General features: G+C 46.2%; 1 protein-coding gene across 1 annotated transcript in view; it reads left to right on the forward strand.

The window, feature by feature from the left end:
* The window catches only part of LOC144497532 (uncharacterized), a 253729-nt gene that overhangs the window by 40391 nt on the left and 196039 nt on the right, over positions 1 to 17299 (forward strand). Inside the window, exon 3 of the mRNA XM_078218929.1 lies at positions 17030 to 17077. Within this exon, the coding sequence (XP_078075055.1) occupies positions 17030 to 17077 (48 nt within the window). The remainder of the gene's footprint in view (positions 1 to 17029; positions 17078 to 17299) is intronic.

Raw genomic sequence — 17299 nt, forward strand, 5'->3', positions numbered from 1 at the left:
GAATCACATATCAATATTTCTTGAGAAATGTCAGAGAGTCATAGGGGGGAGTTTTCCCGCCTCGCCCGTCACGGGAGTTGTAGTGGGCGGGACACAGACCATGCAAAGGTCCATTGACTTCGGGCAGGATTTTCTTTTACACAGAGGGTGGTGAATGTCTGGAACGCGCTGCCCGGGGAGGTGATGGGAGCAGGTACGATAGCGGCATTTAAGGGACAACTAGACGAATACATGAATAGGATGGGAATGGAAGGATATGGACTCTGTAAGTGCATACGGTTTTAGTTTAGGCAAGCATCATGATAGGTACAGGCTTGGAGGGCCGAAGGGCCTGTGCTGTACTTTTCTTTGTTCTTTGTTCAGGGAGGTTGTTTCCACTGGCAGGTGAAACTAGAACGAGGGGCATAGCCTCAAAATAAGGGGAGCAGATTTAGGACTGAGTTGAGGAGGAATTTCTTCACCCAAAGGGTTGTGAATCTGTGGAATTCCCTGCCCAGTGAAGCAGTTGAGGCTACCTCATTGAATGTTTTTAAGGCAAGGATAGATAAATTTTTGAACAGTTAAGGAATTAAGGGTTATGGTGAGCGTGGGGGGTAAGTGGAGCTGAGTCCGTGAAAAGATCAGCCACGATCTTATTGAATGGCGGAGCAGGCTCAAGGGGCCAGATGGCCTACTCCTGCTCCTAGTTCTTATGTTCTTATTAAATATGTTCTTATTAAATATGTGGGGGGGATACAGCAATAGGGGATGGGTAAGATGCTCTGTCGGAGAGTTGGTGCAGACTAGATGGGCGGAATGGCCACCTTCTCCACTGTAGGGATTCTGTGATTCATCGGGAAAAAATCAGGCCATGATGTACATGGGAAAACTTTCCGTTCCCTCAAATTCCTCAGCACGGTGATTCCTCCAACTTTGGCACATTCTCAGAAAAACCCCTTCTAAGATGCTTTCTGCTCTGTCTTCTTTCCCACTGACTCCAGGCGATAAGTTGCATGGAATTAGTGTGATGTGATTTACCTTATTTCAGTTCATTCTTTTAAGAACAAAGCTAGTGACATTGTGATGAATGCGTGCAGTATTGAGGTAAGCTCTTGGCTTTCCAAAGCCATTTGAAACCTGAGATTACGCCACAGGATTCACACCCGCTGCAGCTGAGAATTATTTCAGCAAGTTTATTTATTAAAAGCTGCAGTGATTATCATACAATGTCAAATTACTAACAATCTATATTATGTCGTGTGTGCGTGTGTGTGTAGATTGACTATAATTTCATGGCTGGCTTCCGAATTGTGTGAATGCAGGGCATTAATTCCAGGACCAGAAACAAAGATGAAAGCTGCATTTATTTATCCCCTTTTACAGGATGTCGCAAAGCACTTTGCAACCAATGAAGTACATTTTTGAAATGTAGTCACCTGCCAGAATATGACTAAAATTATTTGATTTTGATTTATTATTGCCACATGTATTGGAATAGAGTCATAGAGGTTTACGGCATGGAAACAGGCCCTTCGGCCCAACTTGTCCATGCCGCCCTTTTTTTTTTAAAACACCTAAGCTAAGAAATGGCAGAGGTGCTCAATGAGTATTTTGCCTCGGTTTTCACAGAGGAGAAGGACCTGGGTGTATGTACTGCGAGCTTGCGGTGGACTGAAAAGATTGAGTATGTAGACTTTAACAAAGAGGTTGTGCTGGAATCTTTGAATGGTATCAAGATAGATAAGTCGCCGGGTCCGGATGGGATGTACCCCAGGTTACTGTGGGAGGCGAGGGAAGAGATTGCAGAGCCTCTGGCGATGATCTTTGCGTCGTCGATGGGGACGGGAGAGGTGCCAGAGGATTGGAGGATTGCGAATGTGGTTCCTATTTTCAAGAAGGGGAATAGGGATAGCCCAGGAAATTACCGACCGGTGAGTCTAACCTCAGTGGTTGGTAAGCTGATGGAGAAGATCCTGAGGGACAAGATTTATGAGCATTTAGAAAGGTTTAGTATGCTCAAGAAAACTCAGCATGGCTTTGTCAGAGGCAGATCGTGCCTTGCGAGCCTGGTGGAATTCTTCGAAAATGTGACTAAACACATTGACGAAGGGAAAGCGGTAGATGTGGTTTATATGGATTTTAGCAAGGCGTTCGATAAGGTCCCCCATGCAAGGCTTCTAGAAAAAGTGAGAGGGCATGGGATCCAAGGGGCTGCTGCCCTGTGGATCCAGAACTGACTTGCCCAAAGGAGGCAGACAGTGAGTATAGATGGGTCTTTTTCTAAATGGAGGTCGGTCACCAGTGGTGTGCCCCAGGGATCTGTTCTGGGACCCTTGCTGTTTGTCATTTTCATAAATGACCTGGATGCGGAAGTGGAGGGATGGGTTGGTAAGTTTGCTGACGACACGAAGGTTGGTGGGGTTGTGGATAGTCTGGAGGGATGTCAGAAGTTACAGAGGGACATAGATAGGATGCAAGACTGGGCGAAGAAGTGGCAGATGGACTTCAACCCAGATAAATGCATAGTGGTCCATTTTGGCAGGTCAAATGGGATGAAGGAGTACAATATAAAGGGAAAGACTCTTAGTACTGTAGAGGATCAGAAGGACCTTGGGGTCCGGTCCATAGGACTCTAAAATCGGCCCTGCAGGTGGAGGAGGCGGTTAAGAAGGTGTATGGTGTGCTGGCCTTTATCAATCGAGGGATTGAGTTTCGGAGTCCGGGGATAATGATGCAGCTATATAAGACCCTCGTCAGACTCCACTTGGAGTACTGTGCTCAGTTCTGGTCGCCTCATTACAGGAAGGATGTGGAAAAGATTGAAAGGGTGCAGAGGAGATTTACAAGGATGTTGCCTGGATTGAGTGGCATGCCTTATGAGGATAGGCTGAGGGAGCTCGGTCTTTTCTCCCTGGAGAGACGTAGAATGAGAGGAGACCTAATGGAGGTATATAAGATGTTGAGAGGCATAGATCGGGTGGACTCTCAGAGGCTTTTTCCCAGGGTGGAAATGGCTGCTACGAGAGGACACAGGTTTAGGGTGCTGGGGGGTAGGTACAGGGGAAATGTTAGGGGTAAGTTTTTCACACAGAGGGTGGTGGGCGAGTGGAATCGGCTGCCGTCAGTGGTGGTGGAGGCGAACTCAATAGGGTCTTTTAAGAGACTCCTGGATGAGTACATGGGACTTAATAGGATGGAGGGTTATAGGTAGGTCTAAAAGGTAGGGATATGTTCGGCACAACTTGTGGGGCCGAAGGGCCTGTTTTGTGCTGTAGTTTTTCTATGTTTTTAATCCCAATTGCCTGTATTTGGCCCATATCCCTCTATACCCATCGTACCCATGTAACTATCTGAATGCTTTTTAAAAGATAAAATTGTACCCGCCTCTACTACTACCTCTGGCAGCTTCTTCCAGACACTCACCACCCTCTGTGTGAAAAATTGCCCCTCTGGACACTTTTGTATCTCTCCCCTCTCACCTTAAAGCTATGCCCTCTAGTTTTAGACTCCCCTACCTTTGGGAAAAGATATTGACTATCTAGCTGATCTGTGCCCCTCATTATTTTGTTGACCTCTATAAGATCACCCCTCAGCCTCCTACGCTCCAGAGAAAAAAGTCCCAGTCTATTCAGCCTCTCCTTATAACTCAATCCATCAAGCCCCGGTAGCATCCTAGTAAATCTTTTCTGCACTCTTTCTAGTTTAATAATATCCTTTCTATAATACGGTGATCAGAATTGCACACAGTATTCCAAGTGTGGCCTTACTAATGTCTTGTACAACTTCAACAAGACGTCCCAACTCCTGCATTCAATGTTCTGACCAATGAAACCAAGCATGCCGAATGCCTTCTTCACCACTGTGTCCACCTGTGACTTCACTTTCAAGGAGCTATGAACTTGTACCCCTAGATCTCTTTGTTCTGTAACTCTCCCCAATGCTCTACCATAAACTGAGTAAGTCCTGCCCTGGTTCAATCTACCAAAATGCATCACCTCGCATTTGTCTAAATTAAACTCCATCTGCCATTCGTCAGCCCACTGGCCCAATTGATCAAGATCCCGTTGCAATTGGAGATAACTTTCTTCACTGTCCACTATGCCACCAATCTTGGTGTCATCTGCAAACTTACTAGCCATGCCCCCTATATTCTCATCCAAATCATTAATATAAATGACAAATAACAGTGGGCCCAGCACTGATCCCTGAGGCACACCACTGGTCACAGGCCTCCAGTTTGAAAAACAACTCTCTACAACCACCCTCTGGCTTCTGTCAAGAAGCCAATTTTGTATCCATTTAGATACTTCACCCTGGAGTACGATGAAAAGTATTGTTTCTTGTGCACCAGAGACAAAGCGTACCATTCATAGAGTACACAGAGGAGAAGGAAACGAGAGAGTGCAGAATGTAGTGTTACAGTCATAGCTAGGTTGTAGAGAAAGATCAGCTTTATGTAAGGTAGGCCCATTCAAAAGTCTGGTGGCAGCAGGGAAGAAGCTGTTCTTGAGTCAGTTGACCTCAGACTTTTGTATTTTTTTCCCGATGGAAGAAGATGGAAGAGAGTATGTCCGAGGGGGTGGGTGTGGTTTGTGATTATGCTGGCTGCTTTGCCAAGGCAGCGGGAATTGGGAACAGAGTCAATGGATGGGAGGCTGGTTTGTGTGATGGACTGGGCTTCATTGATGAGCCTTTGTGGCTTCTTGAGGTCTTGGTCAGAGCAAGAGTCATAGCACGCTGTGAAACATTGACACAAATGACACATTGAGATATTAGCAGACCAGCAATTAAAATCAGAGAGAGAAACATTGAAACTTCTGGAATTGTTCCACAGGCTCCTTCTTCAGCTTCACCATTCCCAACCAGAAAGGAAATTTTGCATCCATCAAATTTCCTCTCAATTGGACCACAGAGATGCAAGGAATACCCCGGGTCCACTGTTGTTATTAGATGGAAAAGGTGCCATTAAAGATATTTCTTGTACAAAATGGTTTTTGCCTGTAATCTTTACAGAGATGTTGGTTGGAATTCTCCCTTGCCCCCCCAACACCAGCGGAATCAATGGCAGACGGGGCTGAGAATTCGGGGTGTGCCCACAAATCAGTCTCATGCAGCTGAATTGGATCTCTGGATGGTGTGCACCATGGCGGATTGGAAATGCCGCTGGAGGTTGGCATGAAGCCGACTTGACGCCCTCTAACGGGATGCAGATGAAGGCCTGGCTGGAATGTTCCCTCCACATCTGATTCTCCATGACGCCAGCGGGAAAACACGGCGGCTCAGAACACATCTGGCCCAACGTAGTGTGGAAAAGTCAGGCCTTACTTGAAGGAGACCTGGGCTGCCTTCAGAGTTGCGGAGGCTGGACGTGACCCTGGAGCCGGGAAAACCACTGCGGGTTGGCAGGGAGGGGGGAGGTGGGGAGGTGGCCGGCACGGTAGCACAGTGGTTGGCACTGCTACTTCACGTTGCCAGGGACCCGGGTTCGATTCCCAGCTTGGGTCACTGTCTGTGTGGAGTCTGCACGTTATCCCCGTGTCTGCGTGGGTTTCCTCCGGGTGCTCCGGTTTCCTCCCATATTCTGAAAGATGTGCTGGTTAGGTGCATTGATCCAAACAGGCGCCGGAATGTGGCGACTAGGGAAATTTCACAGTAACTTCACTGCAATGTCAATGTAAGCCTTACTTGTGACTAATAAATAAACTTTAACTTTAACTTGGGGGGTTGGGGGGGCACTGCTGTGTTTTCCCAGGTCCAGGGTCGCGTCCAGCCTCCGTTCCCCAACTCTGAAGGCAGCCCAGTGCTTCGCACTGCTGCCTCACAGCGCCAGGGACCCGGGTTCAATTCTGGCCTCAGGTCACTGTTTGTGTGGAGTCTGCATGTTCTCCCTGTGTCTGCGTGGGTTTCTTCTGGGTGCTCAGGTTTCCTCCCACAGTCCAAAGATATGCAGGTTAGGTTGATTTTCCGTGCTAAATTGCCCCTTAGTGTCAGGGTAAATACATGAGGTTACGGGAAAAGAGCCTGTGTGGGATTGTGGTCGGTGCAGACGCGATGGGCCGAATGGCCTCTTTCTGCGCTGTAGGGATTCTATGATGAAACGGGTGAATTGAACCGACCCTGAATGACACCACTTGTTAGTCTCCCCAGCCCTACAGTAAAGGACAGCTATACACTGATGTCAGATCACAGCCCACTCAAGTGTCTCAATGAATTCCATTTCGAACAAAAGTCACTTATTCATGTGAGCACTTGGTCACATGTAGGTCATGCGCCTGAATAACTCACACTAACCACAACATTAAATCTGAAGAGGAAAGCTGACAGAAATTTTTAAAAAGTAAGACACTCAAAATGTTCTTTAAATAGATATTTATAATTTCAGCCAAGATGATTGATTGCTTTCAGTGAGAACTGTAAACCTTTAAATACGGAATGAGCTTTTTCAAACTCCAATGTCCTATTGTGTTCTATTTCTATTCCTATTGTACAACATCTGCCAAGTTTCCCATTCTCAGAAGTTTGATGCCGTTTATTTGAAGTAACGCTTGAGAAATGCCACGCTCCGGGCCATTTTGCAGATGCTGGAATTGGGTGGTCAAGTGTATCGCAAAGCCAGCCCTTTTACAATGAGGACCTTCTTTCGCAGCTCACCCGGATATGTTGAGTGTCTCCTTCCCCCAATGACTGGGTCCATCTCTCTCATGAAATCAGTTTGGACAGTTGCAACCCAGCTCCTACCGGTCATGAGCCAATGACTCAAAACTGCCCTCCAATTCAGCACAACTGCTACTAAAGTGACAAACCCAGTCCCAGAGCTCATAAGGTTAGTTAGAATGAGAAATAGCGCGCTATAGGATCACACTGCACTGAAGCAGATCATTTCGTCCACTGTGTCTGTTCTGGCTCTTTAGAAATAGTTATTTAATCAGTCCCACACTGCCCCCCACCCACAGCTCTAACCCCATCATCTGGGAATATTTACATAATCGGGGAGAGTTACAGAACAAAGAGACTTACGGGTACATGTTCAAAGCTCCTTGAAAGTGGAGTCACAGGTGGACAGAGTGGTGAAGAAGGCATTCGGCATGCTTGGTTTCATCGGTCAGAACATTGAATACAGGAGTTGGAATGTCTTGTTGAAGTTGTACAAGACATTGGTAAGGCCACACTTGGAATATTGTGTGTAATTCTGGTCACCCTATTATAGAAAGGATATTATGAAACTAGAAAAGGTGCAGAAGAGATTTACTAGGATGCTACAAGGACTTGATGGATTGAGTTATAAGGAGGGACTTTTTTCTCTGGAGCGTAGGAGGCTGACGGGTGATCTTATAGAGGTCTATAAAGTAATGAGGGACAGAGATCAGCTAGATAGTCAATATCTTTTCCCAAAGGTAGGGGAGTCTAAAACTAGAGGGCATAGGTTTAAGGTGAGAGGGGAGAGATACAAAAGTGTCCAGGGGGCAATTTTTTCACACAAGGAGTGGTGAGTATCTGGAACAAGCTGCCAGAGGTAGTAGTAGAGGGCGGTACAATTTTGTCTTTTAAAAAGCATTTAGATAGTTACATGAGTATGATGGGAAAAGAGGGATATGGGCCAAATGCAGGCAATTGGGATTAGCTTATGGGTTTTTTTTTTAAAAAAAGGATGACATGGACGAGTTGGGCCGAAGGGCCTATTTCCATGCTGTAAACCTCTATGACTCTATTTCCTTTTCAATGATTATCTAATTCCCTTATGAAAACTACAATTGAACCTGCTTCCACCACCCTTTTCAGACAGTGCCTTATAACTATTGGTGGAACAGTGGTTAGCACTGCTGCCTCACAGCGCCAGAGACCTGGGTTCGATTTCCAGCTTGGATAACTGTCTGTGTGGAATTTGCACATTCTCCCCGTGTCTGTGTGGGTTTCTTCCGGGTGTTCCGGTTTCCTCCCACAGTCCAAAAGACGTGCCGATTAGGTGAATTGGCCATGTTAAATTCTCCCTCCGTGTACCTGAACAGGTGCCGAAATGTGGCGACTAGGAGGATTTTAACAGTAACTTCATTGCAGTGTTAATGTAAGCCTACTCGTGACTAATAAATAAATTTTTAAAAACTTTAACTACTAAAAATAAATCTCCTTATCACCCCCCTAATTTTCTTGCCAATGATCTGACCTCTGTGCCCTCTGGTTCTTGACTCTCCTGCCATTATGAAGCATTTTGCGAAGGGTAGAGCAAGCTCCGTCATAATTCCCAATGACCCTTTTAAATCTCCCCCCTTCCTTTCTTTTGCTCTGAGGCAAACAACCCGCAATTCTCATAACTGAAGACCCTTATTGTACTTTGCGTATTCAGGGGGTCTCACACTAAAAGAGGTTCTGAGTCTTGTTTGGTTAAACAACAAAGTGTTTATTGGTGACACGTAGTTCTTTACATATATACAGGCCATAGCCCAAATTAAGTCCCATCATCATGCTTGCTTCTACACAGGTCTCTGTCCAGTCTTTAGCCGACCCTAGTCTCTGGTTGGTGATTGGTGTATGATCTGTTTCAGTGATGACTTTCAGGTCAATAATGTAATTGGAGAACTTCCCGTAAGTCCACATGACCGTGAGAGCTTCTTTTAGATAATGGCATAACAAGGGCAGAAATTTTCCCTCCCGGGAATCGTAGCGGGTGGGTGCGAACCGTGCAAAGGTTCGTTGACCTTGGGCAGGAATTTCCGGCCTTGGGGTGAGCGTGGCTGGAAAATCCCGCCCCATATCTCTGTGCCTAGCAGTCCTCCAGCTACATAATATACCATCTTAGAAGGCCTACATTGTACGTTGAAAGATTTACGGTGTCACGGCGATCCAGAATGACAAGCGGTTGAAACAGAACCTGCCGAAAGGGGTTGATCAACATAGACAGGGATCTGGATTTTTCACTGAGTCCAAAAAAGCCACTGTTTTTGAAAACAGAGAGTTTGGTCATACCATCGTCCACCGAGGAAGATTGCGCTCATCGCTGCTTTATTGAGCTGTGCCAGATTGAGGCAGATATCGATGGACACGTTTGGTTTTGCGACCGGGACTCTCCCGGTTGGCTGGGTGATGGGGGAAAGATGACATTTTGGCCATCCCGCCCAGCTCTTGCTGCGCTTGCTTCCTGAGAGAGTGCGGTCATTTTTATGGTGTGAACTGGCGCATGGGCTTGGGATCTTCAATGGAATCCTCTTCACGGCCCTCAGTCACCCCAATCCAGTGAAGAGTTTTGGAAACTCCTTTTAAAGTTGGAATCAGACTCTTGCTGGTTGACCGCGTCAATGTTCTAAAGAAAGTTGAGGCTAACACAGGCTTTCCTGCTTGAGAGAGAAAATTCTTGATTGTGGACAATAAATAATGGCCAGAATTTTACTGGCACGCCCACACCGGAATCGGGATGGGCGAGGCTCACAGAACGGAAATTCTCCATTGGCCTCGGGCGGGATTTTACGAGCCTCGCCCGAGCGAGGTAGTAAAATACCAGCCAATGTCTCCCATATTGGTTTGTCTTTGTGCCGGAGTGTCGCCTACAATGTACCTTTAACTGGGCGCTTGGTGCTGCCTTCTCCAATCAGCTGTGTTGTGGGTAGCATCAGGCATTGTGTCACCAACCACGGTTCCTTATCTAAGATAACCATAACACTGGCTTCCATGTACAATTTAAAGTTGGCAAGGTGACTGTTTAGTGAGGTAAATGCATTCAAAAAAGGAAGTCTGGAATCCTTGCCCAGGAAGCGCAGTTGGGTCTCTTCCTGGAGTGGTACCTCAATCTCATGGATTGTCTTGGGATGCTCCGCTCATCCGAGTTTTTCGAAGTCTGCCATGTGATTGCAGGTGAAACATTGAGCTGAGATTTGCCGGGCATTGGTCTTGCCAATGGGATGATTAGCTTTACCTCACCTCGACCCCTTTGTTTTCATTTTATTTAATTTTTAACCCTTCTCTACCTTGTAATTCTTTATTGTCTTTCTTGATTTTTCTTTGCCCCCCCCCCACTCTTTCCCCCTTTTGATCCCCTTTTTTCTTACCTTTGCTCCCCCTTTGCTCCCCTTTTCCCCTTTTTCTCCATTTCCTCTCTCCCGCCCATCTCCCCCACATTTCCATCTGTCACAGCTTACCCTCTGATTTCAGCTTCTCTGCTGTTTGGCCATTCACACCTTTTATTCTCTCTGTGGGCTGCCATTAGCAGCCTTTCCCCTGGTTTCTGTGGCTATGACTCATCTTCCATTCCCTCCCCCTGCAGTATAAATATCCTCCACTTTCTCTGCCTTTTAGCTTTGACAAAGGATCATCTGGACTCAAAACGTCAGCTCTTTTCTCTCCTTACAGATGCTGCCAGACCTGCTGAGATTTTCCAGCATTTTCTCTTTTGATTTCCCTTTAATTTTGCCAATGGGTTGTTTGGTTCCACAGTGCTGACATATTGTCCAGCCTCGTGTGGTTAATTTGAGTACTGCTTCCCTTGGGCCTGTAGGCTCTCCGCAACTTTGCTTTACTCGCTGGACAGTGGGGGTTGCTCTGTATCACTGCTGTTGCCACATGAAATGGATTGATGTTGTAGGTGGATTTCAGATTGCTGACTATTTGTATGGCCTTTTCTAGGGTCAGATCTTCACTGACCTGGCACAGTGGCACAATGATTAGCACTGTTGCGTCACAGCGCCAGGGATCTGTGTTCAATTCCGACCTCTGGTCACTGTCTGTGTGGAGTCTGCACATTTCCCCGTGTCTGCATGGGTTTCCTACGGGTGCTCCGGTTTCCTCCCCACACTCCAAAGATGCGTGGGTTAGATTGGTTGGCCATGCTAAATTGCCCCTTAGTGTCAGGGGGATTAGCAGGGTAAATACGTGGTGTTACAGGGGATAGGGCCTGGGTGAGATGGTTGTCGATGCAGGCTCGATGGGCCGAATGGCCTCTTTCTGCACTGTAGGGATTCTATGATGAAACGGGGGAATCGACCTGAATGACACCACTTGTTAGTCTCCCCAGCCCTACAGTAAAGGACAGCTATATACTGATGTCAGATCTCAGCGAGCTTTCATGTCTCAATGAGTTCCATTTCGAACAAAAGTCACTTATTCATGTCCGCAAGACTGGAAATTCCCACCTGAGGTCAACGGACATTTCCGCTGTCCCCCATCCCCCTCGCCCGCTCCGTGGCAGGCGGAGTGGTAGAATTCCGGCCTATGTCTGAAAGGACATTGTCCGCCACGCCAACAAGAGTTCTTTCGGTTTAAGATTCCTCTGAGACCGCTTTGTTATGTCCAAAGCGCTACGAAAGATACTGGCCTAATGAAGCAAATTTAGTATCGCTGCATATCCCAGGTTATTACAACCTTTCAAAGGTTGCCTGACCCAGGGAATTATATCACAGCATCCTTATCACTCATGTTGTCTAGCTGGTCCTTCCAGCCACCATCTGAGTTGATTTAATCCAATTGAACACCAAGCCTGAGCTCTGAGTGCATTCTTCAAAGGCAGTTTATAATCTTCAGCTGCAAACCAGGGGCTCAATTGAGTACTTCTGAATGCTTCACATCACAGGCTGGTCTTACAGATATTTTCCTGCAGTGTGGAGAGAACTCTCATTTTTACCTAATTTTTTTTTGTTCAGCCTTGGAGCATTTGTAGAAAATGCGAGCGAATGCGCTTAAGCAATGTTGGAAGAGACAGCTGAGAACAACTCGAGTCTGTTAGATTTTCATTGTAAATTAATCAGCTCTTGACTTTATCCATAACTTGGGTCATTTGTCTTTGATGACGGTCTTCAAAGTGGGTCATGCATGCAAATTCATAATGGTTTGTAACCATGATTTTATAGAGTGCTCAAATAAAAAATGTTAAATGGTTTGGAACTGGCACCAGGGGACAGTCCAGACACAGTACTTCAAATTAGTTTAATATAACACAACATGGTTTCCACAACTGATATCAGTATGATGTTCAGATAAACAGAGTCTCTTGGATGTGACTGCTGTTTGTAAAGTGTTCGTGATGTGGAGCTTTGTTTTTTAACCCTCTCATTGCTCTTTTGATTTGATTTGATTTATTATTGTCACATGCATTAACATACAGTGAAAAGTATTGCTTCTTGCACATTATACAGACAAAACATACCATTCATAGAGAAGGAAAGGAGAGAGTGCAGAATGTCGTGTTACAGTCATAGCTAGGGTGTAGAGAAAGATCAACTTATGTGAGGTAGGTCCATTCAAAAGTCTGACAGCAGCAGGGAAGAAGCTGTTCTTGAGTCGGTTGGTACGTGTCCTCAGACTTTTGTATCTTTTTCCCAACAGAAGGTGGAAGAGAGAATGCCCGGGGTGTGTGGGGTCTTTGATTTTGCTGGCTGCCTTTCCGAGGCAGCGGGTGTGTGGACAGAGTCGATGGGTAGGAGGCTGGTTTGCGTGATGGGATTGGGCTACATTCACGACCTTTTGTAGTTCCTTGCGGTCTTGGGCAGAGCAGGAGACATACCGAGCTGTGATACAACCAGAAAGAATGCTTTCGGTGTTGCATCTGTAAAAGTTGGTGAGAGTCGTAGCTGACATGCCAAATTTCCTTAGTCTTCTGAGAAAGTAAAGACGTTGGTGGGCTTTCTTAACTATAGTGTCGGCATGGGGGGACCAGGACAGGTTGTTGCTCTGTGACTTCTGCCACTTTAATAGTCCCATCTGATTCCTTATGTTCACAGCAGTCACTTCTCACCAGCAGCTGTCACCGTGCAATAAGACAGCCAAGTGGTCATCCATCGCACGTGTGGGTGACCTCCAGGGGAGGTGATGGCCTAGTGGTATTATCGCTAGACTATTAATCCAGAAACTCGGCTAATGTTCTGGGGACCCGGGTACAAATCCTGCCACAGCAGATGGTGGAATTTGAATTCAATTTTTTTTAAATCTGGAATTAAGAATCTACTGATGACCATGAAACCATTGTTGATTGTTGGAAAAACCCATCTGGTTCACTAACGTCCTTTAGGGAAGGAAATCTGCCGTCCCCAAGAGGCGGCTGGATATAGCACTTGGGGCGAATGGGATCAAAAGTTATGGGGAAAGAACTGGATTAGGTTATTGAGTTGGATGATCAGCCATGATCGTAATGAATGGCGGAGCAGGCTCCAAGGGCCAAATGGCCTCCTCCTGCTCCTATCTTCTATGTTTCTATGTCCTTGCCTGGGTGACATGTGACTCCAGAGCCACAGCAATGTGGTTGACTCTCAATTCCCTCAGGCAACTAGGGATGGGCAATGAATACTGGCCAGCCAGCGATGCCCATGCCCCACGAATGGATTAAAAAAAACCCAGCCAGTGTACGCCAGCCGACGATTCAAACTTCCGCTGCTTCTCAGCAATCCTGAAATCCTTGGAAAGCCACGTGCAATGCACTTCCTGCTCGGAAGAACTGGTTGACCCTCACTAATCTTTCAACACCGAAGCTCCTGGAAGATGGGCAGAATGGTGGCAAATAGAATTAAACCCGAAGAATGTGAGGTGATGCATTTTGGGAGGACTAAGATAGCAAGGGAATACCCAATTACCAGTAGAATGCTAGGAAGTACAGGGGACCAGAGGGATCTTGGGGTGCATATTCATTGATCCCTGAAGGCAGCTGGACAAGTAGATAAGGTGGTTTTAGAAGGCATACGGGATATTTGCCTTTATTCACCGAGGCATTAAAGATAAGAGCAAGGAGGTTATGATGAAGCTAGATAAAATGCTCGTTAAGACACAGCTAGAGTACTGTGTGCAGCTCTGCTCACCCCACTATAGGAAGGAAGTGATTGTACTAGAGAAGGTGCAGAGGACGCCTATACTTACTGGAATTTAGAAGAATGAGGGGAGATCAAATTGAGGATTCAAGATGATAAAAGGTATGGATAAAGTAGATGTGGAGCGGATGCATCCTCTTGTGGGGCATTCTAGGACGAGAGGTCATAGTCTTAGGATAAGGGGTAGCAAGTTTAAAACAGAGTTGAGGAGAAACTACTTCTCCCAAAGGTTTGTGAATCTGTGGAATTCGCTACCCCAAAGTGCAGTGGATGCTGGGACAGTGAGTAAATTTAAGGAGGAGTTAGACAGATATTTAATTGGTAATGGGTTGAAGGGTTATGGTGAGAAGGCAGGAAAATGGGGATGAGGAGCATATCAGCCATGATCGAATGGAGGAACGGACTCGATGGGCCGAATGGCCTAATTCTGCTCCTATATCTTATGAACTTATAATAGGAGATTCACCAGGATGGGCTAGAGGGTTTCGGCTATGAAGAGAGGCTGGTTAGGCTAGGGTTGTTTTCCTCAGAGCAGGGGGACTGGATTTTGTACACCTCAATCATGAGGGACATAGATAGGAAGAAACCTTTTCCTTCAGTGGAGGGGGTCAATAACCAGGGGGCATTGATTTAAGGTGAGGGGCTGGAGATTTAGAGGGGATTTGAGGGAAAACGTTTTCACCCCGAGGGTGGTGGGAATCTGGAACTCGCTGCCTGAAAGGGTGGTAGAGGCAGGAACCCTCACAACATTTAAGAAGCATTTATGACCATTTGAAACAGCGTAGCCTACAAGGCTATGGGCCAAGTGTGAGAAAATGGAATTTGAATCGTTAGATGCTTGATGGCCTGTGCAGACATGGAGGACACCTCCCTGTGCTGTAAAACTCTCTGGCTGGACTTTTCTGGCCCTTCACACCAGCTGGAATTCTCTGCTCCCACTGCAGTGAATGGAGATTTGGTTGGCAGCGGCGGAAGGGGAGGGTGTGTGAATGGCTGGAAATTCTAAAGTGACAAAAATGACACAATGGTTTGACAGAGTGGCTGCAGAGAAGCCATTTACTCCAATGGGGGAACCAAGGACAAAGGGGCGTAATCACCATCCTAGAGGTAAAGTATTCAGGAGTAGAATTTGGGTGCAAAAACAGAAAATGCTGGAAAATCTCAGCAGGGCTGACAGCATCGGTGGGGAGAGAATAGAGCCAACGTTTCGAGTCTGGATGACCCTTCGTCAGAGTAGAATTTGGGTAAATGCTACACACAAGGGATACTGTGAATAGGGAAAAAAGCTGTGGATGCTGGGGACCATTCAAGACTGAGAATGGGCGGCACGGTAGCACAGTGGTTAGCACTGATGCTTCACAGCACCAGGGACCTGGGTTCGATTCCCGGCTTGGGTCACTGTCTGTGTGGAGTTTGCACATTCTCTTCGTGCCTGCGTGGGTTTCCTCCGGGTGCTCCGGTTTCCTCCCACAGGCCAAAGATGTGCGGGTTAGGTTGATTGGCCATGCTAAAATTGCCCCTTAGTGTCCTGAGATGCATAGGTTATAGGGATTAGTGGGTAAAATATGTAGGGATATGGGAGTAGGGTCTGGGTGGGATTGTGGTCGGTGCAGACTCGATGGGCCGAATGGTCTCTTTCTGTACTGTAGGGATTCTATGATTCTATGAGATCGGTAGATGTTTGTTGGACAAGGGTATGGATCAAATGCAGGCATATAGAATTAAGACAAAATAAGCCATGATTGAGTTTTCTACACAGAGGGTGGTGGGTGCCTGGAACTCACTGCCGGGGGAGGTAGATACGATAGTGAATTTTAAGGGGCGTCTGGGCAAATACATGAATAGGATGGGGATAGAGGGACATGGTCCCTGGAAGGGTGGGGGTTTTAGTTCAGTCGGGCAGCATGGCCGGTGTAGGCTTGGAGGGTCGAAGGGCCTGTTCCTGTGCTGTAATTTTCTTTGTTCTTTGAGTGGCGGAGTAGGGCTTGAGGGACTGAATAAGAACAAAAAACAATACAGCACAGGAACAGGCCCTTTGACCCACCAAGCCTGCACCGACACATGACGTCTTTCTAAACTAAAGACCTTTTGCCTCTCCGCATCCGTATCCGTATCCGTATCCGTATCCCTCTATTCCCTGCCTAATCATGTATCTGTCAAGCGCATTCCAGGCACTTACCGCCCTCTGTATAAAAAAGCTTGCCTCTCACATCTCCTTTAAACATTTCCTCTTTTACCTGAAACCTATCCCCCTAGTAATTGACATTTCTATCCTGGGAAAAAGACTATCCACCCTATCCGTGCCTCTCATAATTTTGTAAACTTCAACCAGGTCGCCCCTCAGCCTCCGACATTCAAGTGAAAACAAACCAAGTTTGTCCAATCTCTCCTTGTAACTAATGCCCTCCAAACCAGGCAACACCCTGGTAAATCAAAGCCTCCGCACATTCTTCTGGTAGTGTGGCGACCAGAACTGTATGCAATACTCCAAATGTGGCCTAACTAAAGTTCTATAATCTGTGCCGGTTCTTATGTAAGAGGAATTCAAATCTTCAATCTGCCCACTGTGTCTGCTGCCTTATCCAGGGGTGAGTGTCGGGGGTACAATCATAATTTTCTCTGTTAAATATGTTGATAAAATTATAGGAAACATTTGATTTGATTAATTATTTGATTTATTTTTGTCACATGTAGTATTACAATGAAAAATATTGTTTCTTGCGTGCTATACAGACAAAGCATACTGTTCATAGAGAAGGAAACAAGAGAATTCAGAATGTAGTTTTACAGTCATAGCTAGGATGTAGAGAAAGATCAAGTTAATGCAAGGTAGGTCCATTCAAAAGCCTGATGGCAGCAGAGAAGAAGCTGTTCTTGGTTCGGTTGGTACGTGACTTCAGACTTTTGTATCCTTTTCCCCGACGGAAGAAGGTGGAAGAAAGAATGTCCGGAGTGCGTGGGGTCCTTGATTATGCTGACTGCTTTGCCGAGGCAACGGGAAGTGTAGACAGAGTCAACGGATAGAACGCCACTGAACATGTCTAAACCTGCGGTGCCTCATTCGAATTGAGAAGATACACAAACTTGTCAGAACTGAGGTTCTGGTTCAAGAATACCACCGCTATTCCTGGGGGGTGGGGGGAAGTAAAGCAGATTTTTTAAAAAACTGTTGTTCCAACAATCGCAATGTTGATTAATATTATCACAACCGCACACAGATTTCCTTTTCCATTCTCCCATGAATAGATCTAACTGAGGTTTATTTTCCACAGGGCCCCAGGACCGAAGACAGACTGAGTTGTAAAGTATGCACAGCTGAGGTAAGGCTTGGGACGCTGAGACTGAGGGGGACTGGGGGGAGCGGAGAGAAGGGCATTAAATAAAGATACATGCATTAATTTTTCCTGAAGAAGGTTTCTTTTTGAGGTAAAAACAAATAATTGAATTAAAAGCTATAAAAAGAATAAATATTGCCAATGATACTTAGGAGCCGGTACTAAGATGTGTCTAAATCTCATTATCCTGTGGGACCACTTGCAGTT

This window comes from Mustelus asterias, chromosome 8, assembly GCF_964213995.1.
Source record: "Mustelus asterias chromosome 8, sMusAst1.hap1.1, whole genome shotgun sequence".
In the NCBI taxonomy this organism is placed as follows: Eukaryota; Metazoa; Chordata; class Chondrichthyes; order Carcharhiniformes; family Triakidae; genus Mustelus; species Mustelus asterias.